Source organism: Oncorhynchus kisutch, linkage group LG28, assembly GCF_002021735.2.
Source record: "Oncorhynchus kisutch isolate 150728-3 linkage group LG28, Okis_V2, whole genome shotgun sequence".
NCBI classification, from domain to species: Eukaryota; Metazoa; Chordata; class Actinopteri; order Salmoniformes; family Salmonidae; genus Oncorhynchus; species Oncorhynchus kisutch.
This window is the reverse complement of record NC_034201.2, coordinates 10,316,497-10,329,736: the sequence shown is the minus strand read 5'-3', so window position 1 is coordinate 10,329,736 and position 13,240 is coordinate 10,316,497. Positions and strand designations below refer to the sequence as shown.

General features: G+C 42.2%; 1 protein-coding gene across 1 annotated transcript; it reads right to left on the bottom strand.

Moving 5' to 3' along the window:
- Positions 1 to 493: 493 nt before the first annotated feature.
- LOC109872494 (erythropoietin) lies at positions 494 to 12,709 on the bottom strand. The gene is made up of 5 exons (XM_020463753.2): positions 12,453 to 12,709; positions 4,676 to 4,806; positions 4,391 to 4,477; positions 2,055 to 2,219; positions 494 to 1,193 (listed from the first exon to the last, which is right to left on the bottom strand). The coding sequence occupies exons 1-5, from the start codon at positions 12,466 to 12,468 to the stop codon at positions 1,038 to 1,040; spliced, it is 555 nt and encodes a 184-aa protein (XP_020319342.1). The 5' UTR covers positions 12,469 to 12,709; the 3' UTR covers positions 494 to 1,037.
- Positions 12,710 to 13,240: the final 531 nt, after the last annotated feature.

Here is a 13,240-nt window from a genome sequence, read left to right as displayed (position 1 = left end):
TCTTTGATTGGTGTTCTTTTGTTTCGTTTTTTTGTGAAAATGACTAGGTCTATATACACATAATGAGATGATTTCATGATTATATTTTTAGAGCCAGAGCCGGTTCTGTTCTTTGTATAACCAGGGCATAAGTAGGGCAACGATGCCAAGGTCTATCCAGCAGAGGGCAGCAGAGTCCAGAACGGTCTCCACTAGGAACTGATCTCATTCTCAGACTCAGTGCTCTGCTTGTTAGGCCAGAGAGCTGTGTGTGCTGCCTGGTGGTGAAATTACAATGTCTACTCTGACCCCAAAGACAGGGTAAGTCGGAGGGAGGGCCACACAGACAGTCCGAGTGCAGAGAGCACACAGTGAGAAGTGACTAATACATTGTCTGAATTATAACAGTACTGACAAGCATATTACATGAACACACAAACCACAGACTACAGTATGTTAAAGCTGAGCATCAATCATAAAATATGGTTCAAAGACTTCCAAGTACACACTCGTATATGAAAATAGAGATTTATAACACAAAAGTTATACAAAAACACATTTTAAGACCATGTATAAATTAAATGAAAAATCGAAATCATTGGATTTAGGACTTTATGTATCATCTTCTCGTATGATCTGTACCCACTGGGCACAAACTGGTTGAATCAATGTTGTTTCCACGTCATTTCAATGAAATTAAGTTGAACCAACATGGAATAGACATTGAATTGGCGTCTGTGCCCAGCGGGTACTGTCTGTAGCTTATTCCCGCGGAATGCATCAGAGCTCATTGTGGTACTGACAGGTAGTACTAGGAACCGATGAGGTCAATGAGTTGTAGAAGTGACCTTTTTTTCTCTCTCACTCGTTCATGGTTTCTCATCAGCTCCACCCACATCAACTGACTTGCCCACCAGTTTCTATCCAGTCAACAACGACCTTGTCTACACATTCCATACTTGGAAGTCCATTCAGAGATTTCAGCAGAAGTCCAATGACCTCATCCTCTCTCTAAACAACGGTCCAATCACAGCCTCTGTCTTCCGGGAAAGCTCCAATCACGTGCTGTTCTGTTGACAGGCAGGTGCGTTGGTGAGCAGCAGGCGAACCTTCCCTCGTAGGAAGTTGGTGTGGACACGGAGCAGCTCGGATAGGGACGACACCTTCCTGGTCGCTGAGTCACCTACTGCTGGCGCTGGAGAGAGGGACAGGTCCTGTTCAATGGATGAGAGGAAGAACAAGGGCTAACATACAAACCCTAAAAAGAAAGCACCACTCATCTGTTCTGTGGGAAGGGGTTCTATTCCAGGTTCTCTTCCCGCCCGCTACTCCATACCAAAAACAATACGCAGCCAAAATGAAGACACATTCTGTTCCCTTTCCATAACTCCCACTGCTATGTCTGGCCTGCTCAATGCCGTTGCAGTCACTGAACTGCCCTCCCCTGAGAAGCAAAACAAACACAGCAGGCAGGTGGGGGCACGCTGAGGGGAGAGGAACGTCTGACTGACTGTACCCATGGTCTACAACTAGGCTCTCTGCTGTGGAGGAACAGTATGTGCCCACTGAGACACATCCATGGTCTACAACTAGGCTCTCTGCTGTGGAGGAACAGCATGTGCCCACTGAGACACATCCATGGTCTACAACTAGGCTCTCTGCTGTGGAGGAACAGTATGTGCCCACTGAGACACATCCATGGTCTACAACTAGGCTCTCTGCTGTGGAGGAACAGTATGTGCACACTGAGACACATCCATGGTCTACAACTAGGCTCTCTGCTGTGGAGGAACAGTATGTGCACACTGAGACACATCCAATGAAAAAAGGGACAGGAGTTTTTCCCTGGTCAATTGATCAGACCAGGAACATCTCCTGGTCTTACGTAAACAACACTCTTACAGCAGCGAGTGCATACTTTTCCCATACCGGTCCCCCGTAGGGATCGAAACCACAACCCTGGCATTACAAGCACCATGCGCTACCAACTGAGCCACACGGAACCCCTGCTCACACCACAGTCCCATCCACTGGTCATGCTGTAGACGAGACACTCACAGTCCTCAGTGAGTCACCTTGATGTGGAGGCTGCGCAGCACCTGGCCCAGGCTGTGGATGTTGCTCTTGTTGTTGTCGATGAGGCTCTTTACGGCAGCACGGCTCACTGACTCCCTCACAGCACCCAGGGCCTGGCCGAACAGAAACAGTCCCGACTGGACCTCCAGAGCCTGCTCCTCAGTCTGGGAAAACACACACATATTACACATTACATAAACACATACGTTAAAACAAAACTCCCTGAATATGTCATTATACATTGCCATATATAGCAAAAGAACCATGCACATTAGGGCTAATGTATTCCAGTATTAATGGGTACACTGTACGTAAATAAATGTATTGGCAGAGAGAGCTCAATGGACTCAATGGAAGTTCATACAGGACTTTTCCTTTATTCAGATTACAACCACTCACTTCTGGTCATTTGAAAATGAAATCATCTCCAAAATGTTGCTTTTTAAAAACAAGCCGTAGAAACTGGTCGCAATTGAACTTTAATCCACCAGAAAAAAAAATAATAATATTACAACAAATACTATGGTTAAACTCTAATATACAAATACTATGGTTAAACTCTAATATACAAATACTATGGTTAAACTCAAATATACAAATACTATGGTTAAACTCAAATATACAAATACTATGGTTAAACTCAAATATACAAATACTATGGTTAAACTCTAATATACAAATACTATGGTTAAACTCAAATATACAAATACTATGGCTAAACTCTAATATACAAATACTATGGTTAAACTCTAATATACAAATACTATGGTTAAACTCAAATATACAAATACTATGGTTAAACTCAAATATACAAATACTATGGCTAAACTCTAATATACAAATACTATGGTTAAACTCAAATATACAAATACTATGGTTAAACTCTAATAAACAAATTGATTTTAAAAAATGTTGGGCGATGAAATGTTTAAAAACGATTTAATCTTTGATAATGATATCATAAAAATGAATGCTGGAGTTATGTCACACATGCAGCTAAGATAAATATATGGAAATGTCTGCTCTACCCAAAATTACATCCAACTAATTGTAGCATTACCGCAAAAAAATGGAAGAGGCAAGTGAAAGGGGGAAAAAGTAAGGAACTTGTCTGTCGGCCCTGTATTAAAGACCAAAAATAGGTTAAAGAAAATGATACCAGTTTCATTTAAGGACCAAAGAAGACAGCTGTGCCATTCAGATTTAGAAATAGTTGTGAAGAGATTTTCAATGTACCGATTCCATGTGGTTTATGAACTGATACACAAAATGACACCGGATTCAAAACTTTGCATTTTTTTCAATTGAAATTATACACATTTCCGGGCAATATGGGGGCTACAACCATCCCAGCTCTGCAGATTTTGCTGCGAAGAGATAGAATCATTGAATCATTTGTTTTGGTACTGTCCATACGTAGCTTGTTTTTGGTTGCAGATTCAGAAATGGCTGAAGAATTGCAACATTTACCTGAGTGTGCAAAGCTGTCATCAAGGCAAAGAGTGGCTACTTCGAAAGAATCTCAAATATAAATAGATGTTTAACACTGTATTGGTTACCTCATGATTCCATATGTGTTATAATCATAGTTTTAATGTCTTCACTATTAGTCTACAATGTAGAAAATAGTACAAAATAACAAAAACTTTTGAATGGTACTGTATATGTATTGACAATAATATATGGGGGATTGGAAATGATGCAGACAATTACATTGATACATTGATAGAAGCCACAATCTATGTTAAAGCTGATCTAGCTCCTAAATATAGCTCATGCAGGACACACAGATGCGGTCATCAACACAGATCTGTCTGAACCAGAGCCCTTTCCATGACAGACTGACCAGGCTCTTTCCATGACAGACTGACCAGGCTCTTTCCATGACAGACTGACCAGGTGAAAGCTACGATCCCTTATTAATTTCAGATGAAGGGAGGAGACAGGTTAAAGAAGGATTTTAAGCCTTGAGACAATTGAGACATGGATTGCGTATGTGTGCCATTCAGAGGGTGAATGGGCAAGACAAAAGATTGAACCATAGACAACGTGTATGGTGTTGTGTGTGCGAGCGGTTTGCTGATGTCAACGTGAACCATGTCCCATAGTGACGGTGGGGTTACGGTATGGGCAGATTGAAGATTTGAGTGAGTCAAGAACTGGGGTTTTCCACACTCAACAGTTTACCGTGTGTCTCAAGAATGGTCCACCACCCAAAAGAGATCCAGTCAACTTGACACAACTGTGGGAAGCATTGGAGTCAACATGGGCCAGCATCCCTGTGAAACACTTTCGACACCTCATAGAGTCCATGCCCTGACAAATAGGTACTCACATCCTTTGTCTCCAATACCACAAAGTCAACGTTGGTCAGTGGAACCACGAAGGTGCCTGTCACGCCACATCCTGCCTTGCAACCTCGCTGCGTAAGGGAAAGAAGGCAAGACAGATTGACAGTTAGAGCAAGATCAGACACACAAATAAAGATGAAGTGTCTCTGTACATAATACACTGTAATAATATCCTCATCCATTTCACTTCTAATGTGACATTTTCCAGACATGTAAAAGTTGCCCAGGTCCATCTAGTGGTGGTTAGGCCCAGGCAGTCAGTGTCTCACCAGAGCGTTCTCTGTGTCGCGGGCCTCCATGATGAAGCGGTCCAGAACGCGGGGGTCACAGATGGGCCTGACAGGAGAAGGGAGGCCTCGCCCTGCCCACTGGAGTACCGTCAGCAGTACCGCCACCAGCCCTGGGGGAACAACACACATCCTCAGGCAGACGCTGGAAATGGTGGCTGAGAGCAGATACAGACGGGCAGCAATTGCAGCTTTACATAACAGACAGTCATATAACAGACCGTGATGTCAACCAGAGAACAGAGGATGTCAGCTAGCGGAATCACTTAAGCAGATTTACTGGAAATACTGTGGAGTAACTGACTGCCGACTGTTCGGCTGTCCAAACAGTTTTGCATTTGGTTTAGGTGGTTTCTATTTTGCTTTCTAATGCAATAACTCATTGGAAGGGTAGATTGCCCTGATAGTCCTCCCGAATTTGGGAGTGACAGGAGACATTGCATACTTTACGCATCATAGATGTCGGTGCAGGTCTAGCTCCATTCCTCACAGTTGGACAACATTAGCCCTAGTTCAGACACTCCGCATCAGACAAAAAAATAAGCCACTTTCACTTTGGAAGATCTGGGATAGAGTGCCATCTGAAACCTCATTGGCCTTATTTTTTTTAGGCAATGTAACACAATGTAACTCCAAGTCAATCACACTTCTGTGAAATCAAACTGTCCACTTAGGAAGCAACACTAATTGACAATAAATTGCACATGCTGTTGTGCAAATGGAATAGACAACAGGTGGAAATTATAGGCAATTAGCAAGACACCCCCAATAAAAGAGTGGTTCTGCAGGTGGTGACCACAGACCACTTCTCAGTTCCTATGCTTCCTGGCTGATGTTTTGGTCACTTTTGAGTGCTTTCACTCTAGTGGTAGCATGAGACGGAGTCTACAACCCACACAAGTGGCTCAGGTAGTGCAGCTCATCCAGGATGGCACATCATTGCGAGCTGTGGCAAGAAGGTTTGCTGTGTCTGTCAGCGTAGTGTCCAGAGCATGGAGGCGCTACCAGGAGACAGGCCAGTACATCAGGAGATGTGGAGGAGGCCGTAGGAGGGCAATAACCCAGCAGCAGGACCGATACCTCCGCCTTTGTGCAAGGAGGAGCAGGAGGAGCACTGCCAGAGCCCTGCAAAATTACCTCCAGCAGGCGACAAATGTGCATGTGTCTGCTCAAATGGTCAGAAACAGACTCCATGAGGGTGGTATGAGGGCCCGACGTCCACAGGTCGGGGTTGTGCTTACAGCCCAACACCGTGCAGGACGTTTGGCATTTGCCAGAGAACACCAAGATTGGCAAATTCGCCACTGGCGCCCTGTGCTCTTCACAGATGAAAGCAGGTTCACACTGAGCGCATGTGACAGACGTGACAGTCTGGAGACGCCGTGGAAAACGTTCTGCTGCCTGCAACATCCTCCAGCATGACCGGTTTGGCAGTGGGTCAGTCATGGTGTGGGGTGGCATTTCTTTGGGGGGCTGCACAGCCAGAGGTAGCCTGACTGCCATTAGGTACTGAGATGAGATCCTCAGACCCCTTGTGAGACCATATGCTGGTGCGGTTGGCCCTGGGTTCCTCCTAATGCAAGACAATGCTAGACCTCATGTGGCTGAAGTGTGTCAGCAGTTCCTGCAAGAGGAAGGCATTGATGCTATAGACTGGCCCACCCGTTCCCCAGACCTGAATCCAATTGAGCACATCTGGGACATCATGTCTCGCTCCATCCACCAACGCCACGTTGCACCACAGACTGTCCAGGAGTTGGCGGATGCTTTAGTCCAGGTCTGGGAGGAGATCCCTCAGGAGACCATCCGCCACCTCATCAGGAGCATGCCCAGGCGTTGTAGGGAGGTCATACAGGCACGTGGAGGCCACACACACTACTGAGCCTCATTTTGACTTGTTTTAAGGACATTACATCAATGTTGGATCAGCCTGTAGTGTGGTTTTCCACTTTAATTTTGAGTGTGACTCCAAATCCAGACTTCCACGGGTTGATACATTTGATTTCCATTGATAACTTTTGTGTGATTTTGTTGTCAGCACATTCAACTATGTAAAGAAAAAAGTATTTAATAAGAATATTTCATTCATTCAGATCTAGGATGTGTTATTTTAGTTCCCTTTATTTTTTTGAGCAGTGTATTTGTTGTAAACAGTTGAAGTCAGAAGTTTACATACACAACAGCCAAATAGATTTAAACTCAGTTTTCATTTGATCCTAGTAAAAATTCCCTGTCTTAGGTCAGTTAGGATCACCACTTTATTTTAAGAATGTGAAATGTCAGAATAATAGTAGAGAGAATTATTTCTTTCATTACATTCCCAGTAGGTCAGATGTTTACATATACTCAATTAGTATTTGGTAGCATTGCCTTTAAATTGTTTAAATAGGGTAAATGTTTCAGGTAGCCTTCCACAAGCTTCCCACAATAATTTGGGTGAATTTTGGCCCATTCCTCCTGGCAGAGCTGGTGTAACTGAGTCAGGTTTGTAGGCCTCCTTGCTGGCACACGCTCTTTCAGTTCTGCCCAAACATTTTCTATAGGATTGAGGTCAGGGCTTTGTTGTGGCCACTCCAATACCATGACTTTGTTGTCCTTAAGCCATTTTGCCACAACTTTGGAAGTATGCTTGAGGTCATTGTCCATTTGGAAGACCCATTTGCAACCAAGCTTTAACTTCCTGACTGATGTCTTGAGATGTTGCTTCAATATATCCACATAATTTTCCTACCTCATGATGCCATCTATTTTGTGAAGTGCACCAGTCCCTCCTGCAGCAAAGCACCCCCACAACATGATGCTGCCACCCCAGTGCTTCACAGTTGGGATGGTGTTAATTGGCTTGCAAGCCTCCCCCTTTTTCCTCCAAACATAACGATGGTCATTATGGCCAAACAGTTCTATTTTTGTTTCATCAGACCAGAGGACATTTCTCCAAAAAGTAGGATCTTTGTCCCCATGTGCAGCTGCAAACCGTAGTCTGGCTTTTTTATGGTTTTGGAGCATTGGCATCTTCCTTGCTGAGCGGCATTTCAGGTTATGTCGATATAGGACTCATTTTACTGTGGATATAGATACTTTTGTACCTGTTTCCTTCAGCATCTTCACATGGTCCTTTGCTGTTGTTCTGGGATTGATTTGCACTTTCCGCACCAAAGTACGTTCATCTCTGGGAGACGGAACGCGTCTCCTTCCTGAGCGGTATGACGGCTGCGTGGTCCCATGGTGTTTATACTTGCGTACTATTGTTTGTATAGATGAACGTGGAAATTTGGAAATTGCTCCCAAGGATGAACCAGACTTGTGGAGGGTTATAATTTGTTTTCTGAGGTCTTGGCTGATTTCTTTAGATTTTCCCATGATGTCAAGCAAAGAAGCACTGAGTTTGAAGGTAGGCCTTGAAATACATCCACAGGTACACCTCCAATTGACTCAAATTATGTCAATTAGCCTATCAGAAGCTTCGAAGGCCATGACATCATTTCTGGAATTTTCCAAGCTGTTGAAAGGCACAGTCAACTTAGTGTATGTAAACTTCTGACCCATGGAATTGTGATACAGTGAATTATAAGTGAAAGAATGTGTTTGTAAACAAATGTTGGAAAAATTACTTGTGTCATGCACAAAGTAGATGTCGACTTGCCTAAACCAAAGTTTGTTAACAAGAAATGTGTGGAGTGGTTGAAAAACAAGTTTTAATGACTCCAACCATTTTTACCATGTTCTACATTGTAGAATAATAGTGAAGACATCAAAACTATGAAATAACACATATGGAATCATGTAGTAACAAAAAAAGTGTTAAACAAATCAAAATAGATTTTAGATTCTTCAAAGTAGCCACCCTTCGCCTTGATGACAGCTTTGCACACTCTTGGCATTCTCTCAACCAGCTTCATAAGTCACCTGGAATGCATTTCAATTAACAATGTGTGCCTTTTTCAAAGATAATTTGTGGAATTTCTTTCCTTCTTGATGCATTTGAGCCAATCAGTTGTGTTGTGACAAGGCAGGAGTGGGATACAGAAGATAAGCCTATTTGGTAAAAGACCAAGTCCATATTATGGCAAGAACAGCTCAAATACACAAAGAGAAACGACATCATTACTTTAAGACATAAAGGTCAGTCAATCTGGAACATTTCAAGAACCTTGAAAGTTTCAAGTGCATTCGCAAAAGCCATCAAGCGCTATGATGAAGCTGTGTCTCATGAAGACCGCCACAAGAAAGAAAAAGAGGATAAGAGGATAAGTTCATTACAGTTAACAACCTCAGAAATAGCAGCCCAAATAAATACCTCACAGAGTTCAAGTAACAGACACATCTCAACTATTCAGAGGAGACTGCGTGAAACAGGCATTCATGGTTGAATTGCTGGAAAAAAAACTACTAAAGGACACCAATAAGAAAAAGAGACTTGTTTGGGCCAAGAAACACAAGGAATGGACATTAGACCGGTGGAAATCTGTCCTTTAATCTGATGAGTCCAAATTTGAGATTTTTGGTTCCAACTTCCGTGTCTTTGTGAGATGCAAATAGGTGAACGGATGATCTCCACATGTGTGGTTCCCACCGTGAAGCATGGAGGAGGAGGTGTGATGGTGTGGAGGTATATTGCTGGTGACACTGTCTGTGACTTATTTAGAATTCAAGGCACACTTAACCAGCAAGGCTACCACAGCATTCTGCAGTGATACGCCATCCCATCTGGTTTGTGATTAGTGGGACTATCATTTGTTTTTCAACAGGACAATGACCCAACACACCTCCAGGCTGTGTAAGGGCTATTTGACCAAAAAGGAGTGATGGAGTACTTCACTAGATGACCTCCACAATCACTCGACCTTAACCCAATTGAGATGGTTTTGGATGAGTTGGACCGCAGAGTAAAGGAAAAGCAGCCAACAAGTGCTCAGCATATATGGGAACTCCTTCAAGACTGTTGGAAAATAATTCCAGGTGAAGCTGGTTGAGAGAATGCCAAGAGTGTGCAAAGCTGCCATCAAGGCAAAGGATGGCTACTTTGAAGAATATAAAATGTATTTTGATTTGTTTAACACTTTTGTAGTTACTACATGATTCCATATGTGTTATTTCATAGTTTTGATGTCTTCACTATTATTTTACAATGTAGAAGATAGTACAAATAAGGAAAACCCCTTGAATGAGTAGGTGTGTCCAAACTATTGACTAGTACTGTATAAAGCATTAATAAGGCTTATCAAAATAATATGCACACAACACAGAATGTTAAAGGAAATATGAACATTTTATTTCAATTTAATAGATGTAGCTAGCACCAAATGTGTTTTGCTGAGGATGTTGAGGACATCGCTGAATAATCATTCCTACTAAAGTTAATACTGTTGACATTTTTCAGTTGGACTTTTCTTGAATATACACTGAGAAGAAATATAAACGCAACATGCAAAGTGTTAGACCCATGTTTCATAAGCTGAAATAAAAGATCCCAGAAAGGTTATATATGCCAAAAAGCATATTTCTCTCAAATGTTGTGCACAAATTTGTTTACATCAGTCTTAGTGAGCATTTCTCCTTTGCCAAGGTAATCCATCCACCTCACAGGTGTGGCATATTAAGAAGCTGATTGAACAGCATGATCATTACAGAGGTGCACCTTGTGCTGGAGACAATAAAAGGCCACTCTAAAATGTGAAGTTTTGTCAAACAGCACAATGCCACAGATGTCTCAAGTTTTGAGGGAGCGTGCAATTGGCATGCTGACTGCAGGAATGTCCACCAGAGCTGTGGTCAGAGAATTGAATGTTCATTTCCTTACCATAAGCCGCCTCCAACATCGATTTAGAGAATTTGGTAGTACGTCCAAACGGCCTCACAACGTATATGGCATTGAGTGGGCGAGCGGTTTCCTGATGTCAACGTTGTGAACAGAGTGCCCCAATGGTGGCGGTGGGGTTATGGTATGGGCAGGCATAAGCTACAGACAACGAAAACATTTCATTTTGTTGATGGCCCATTGTCGTGCCATTCATCCGCCGCCGCCACCTCATGTTTCAGCATGATAATGCACGGCCCCATGTCGCAAGAATCTGTAAACAATTCCGGGAAGCTGAAAATATCCCAGTTCTTCCATGGCCTGCATACTCACTAGACATGTCATCCATTGAGCATGTTTGGGATGCTCTGGGACTATGTGTACGACAGCATGTTCCAGTTGCCGTCAATATCCAGCAACTTCGCACAGCCATTGAAGAGGAGTGGGACAACATTCCACAGGCCACAATGAACAGCCTGATCAACACAATGCAAAGGAAATGTGTCACGGTGCATGAGGCAACTGGTGGTGATACCAAATACTGACTGGTATTCTGATCCAGACCCCTACCTTGTTTTTATGGTATCTTTGACCAACAGATACAAATCTGTATTCCCAGTTCTGTAAAATTCATAGATTAGGGCCTAATGAATTTATTTCAATTGACTGATTTCCTTATATGAACTATAACTCAGTAAAATCTTTGAAATGATTACATGTTGCGATAATATTTTTGTTCAATATATTTAATAAAGATTGATATTCAAAGTGTTAACCGGTATGAAATGGCTAGCTAGTTAGCATTGCGCGCTAGAAGCGTTTCGATAGATGAGATCATATGTATACTTTTACATTGATGCTAACAGATAACTCACTTGGGCTCTGCCCAGCTGCTGGGGTGGCTGCGGAGAAAGAGGTCAAAGGGGGGTAAGTGTAACCGGTGTGAAATGGCTAGCTAGCTACTAGCTTTAACACCCTGTGTTAGTATGTTTTACTCACTTAAATAGTTAATGCTATGAGTCTGAAATGGGGAATTTAATTGGAATGCTTTTAATATGAATCTGTGTTAAATCTATTCAAGAAAAGGCTAACATATAAAACGTCAATAGTAGGATTCTTCCGCGAAGTCCTCCGCAATTGTTTAATGTGCTTCATCTAGAAAATGTTCATATTTTCTTTAGGCCGAAAATTCTGCGTTGTGTCCCTGTTCTTTTTGATAAGTGAGGTATGTTTATATGAATGGAAGAATAGAAATGGCATTACATTGATTGCATAGAATTCTAACATTGACCTTTAATGTTGGTGTTATAGATCAGTGGCAAACTGCACAGTTAATTACCATGACGTGCTTAGCTATAAATTGCTTTGTGAATGGGAAAATAGATGGCATTACTTTGACTTCATAGAATTCACACATAGACCTTTCATGTGTGCGTTATAGACCAGCATGACCAACTCGATTGTGATGTGGAGGGCTATAAATTAGTTACAAAATAGTTTTTACCCTCAACTACACGATTTGATCCGTAACATGTGCCCTGGGGATTCAACCCTGAGGGGTTCTTTACTCACCATTGACCTTCAGTGAGAAGTTAAGTCACGGGCCTATTCTGGCCAGTGGGGGAAATGGAGCTGGTATCAGCTATATCAGCACAGTTTTCAAAACGTGGTTTAGCCTTTTGGCATATTCACTAACTGGTATGGCAGAAGCACACGTTTGAGAACACGCATAATGATGATTCGACGTTGTCGTTGTAATAGTGCATTTATTATTAGGCACGCCCCTCTGAAAATATAGGGTACTTTGGAAACCTTCAAGAATGCGTTTGGAACTTTGCGCACTAAAGTTCATGGACAGATATATTCTCCTGAATATGTTTGCCTCAGTTTTAAGCTATATCACCAACACAGTATGGTTATCAAATTAAGAATTGTTTCAATCGTGTGCTATAGATATCTTACCTGAAATGGAAGACATTCGCAAAATGGTCCAACATTTTTAGAATGCATTGCTAAACAAAGTAAATGTGTAATATACACAGTAAAAAAAAAAACACATCCGTGACCAAATTATCTATTTTGTAGGCCTACACTCCATCAGCCTATATGAAATTCTCTCGAAATTCGTCTACGTTTTCTCCACCTGTATCCTTGTCCATTGTTCCGAGCGCAAAGAAATGCCGCGTGCACACCGGAGCAAGTACCCCCTGCTGCAGCACATGTAACGAGGAGGGTTCGGCCCGTACCGGCCTCGCCCACCAACAGTTTTCATTGGTTGAGACGCGTTCCCATTCCAACCCGCTCAACACAAAGTAGCCTGCGTGGTGATAAATCAGCACGTCCTTTAACAGATCATCTAATTTAGCTGACTGTGCAATTATATGATTATAGGTTCACAGAGTCACGTCTAACAATAACAAATCATTGTTTTCTAACCTCATTTTGAATTAATATTTTATCCTGCCTTTAAATACTTTTTTTATGAATGCTTTTGGTGTTACAACTATTCACTTTTTCACATGTTGAAAATGTTTGTTTATTTCGTTGCTATGGTCACCGCAGTAGTGGCGCATGAGTAAAGTCACTGAGGAAGCCAAGCCAGGGAAAAAACATATTACAACTGTTGTGTTGTGATACTTGCGTTGTTTGCTCTATATAACCGGCTAGTTCATATGACTTGCCACCGTGATATATAGGCATAAGGCCAATACAATAAGAAAACACAGAATAGATTCAACCACACCTTTGTT

Excerpts from the sequence above, each read along its gene's own strand:
- LOC109872494 (XM_020463753.2), bottom strand. Across the intron at positions 4,478-4,675 it reads GCGACACAGAGAACGCTCTG|CGAGGTTGCAAGGCAGGATG; the intron begins GTGAGACACTGA and ends TCCCTTACGCAG. Across the intron at positions 2,220-4,390 it reads TGGTATTGGAGACAAAGGAT|ACTGAGGAGCAGGCTCTGGA; the intron begins GTGAGTACCTAT and ends GTGTTTTCCCAG.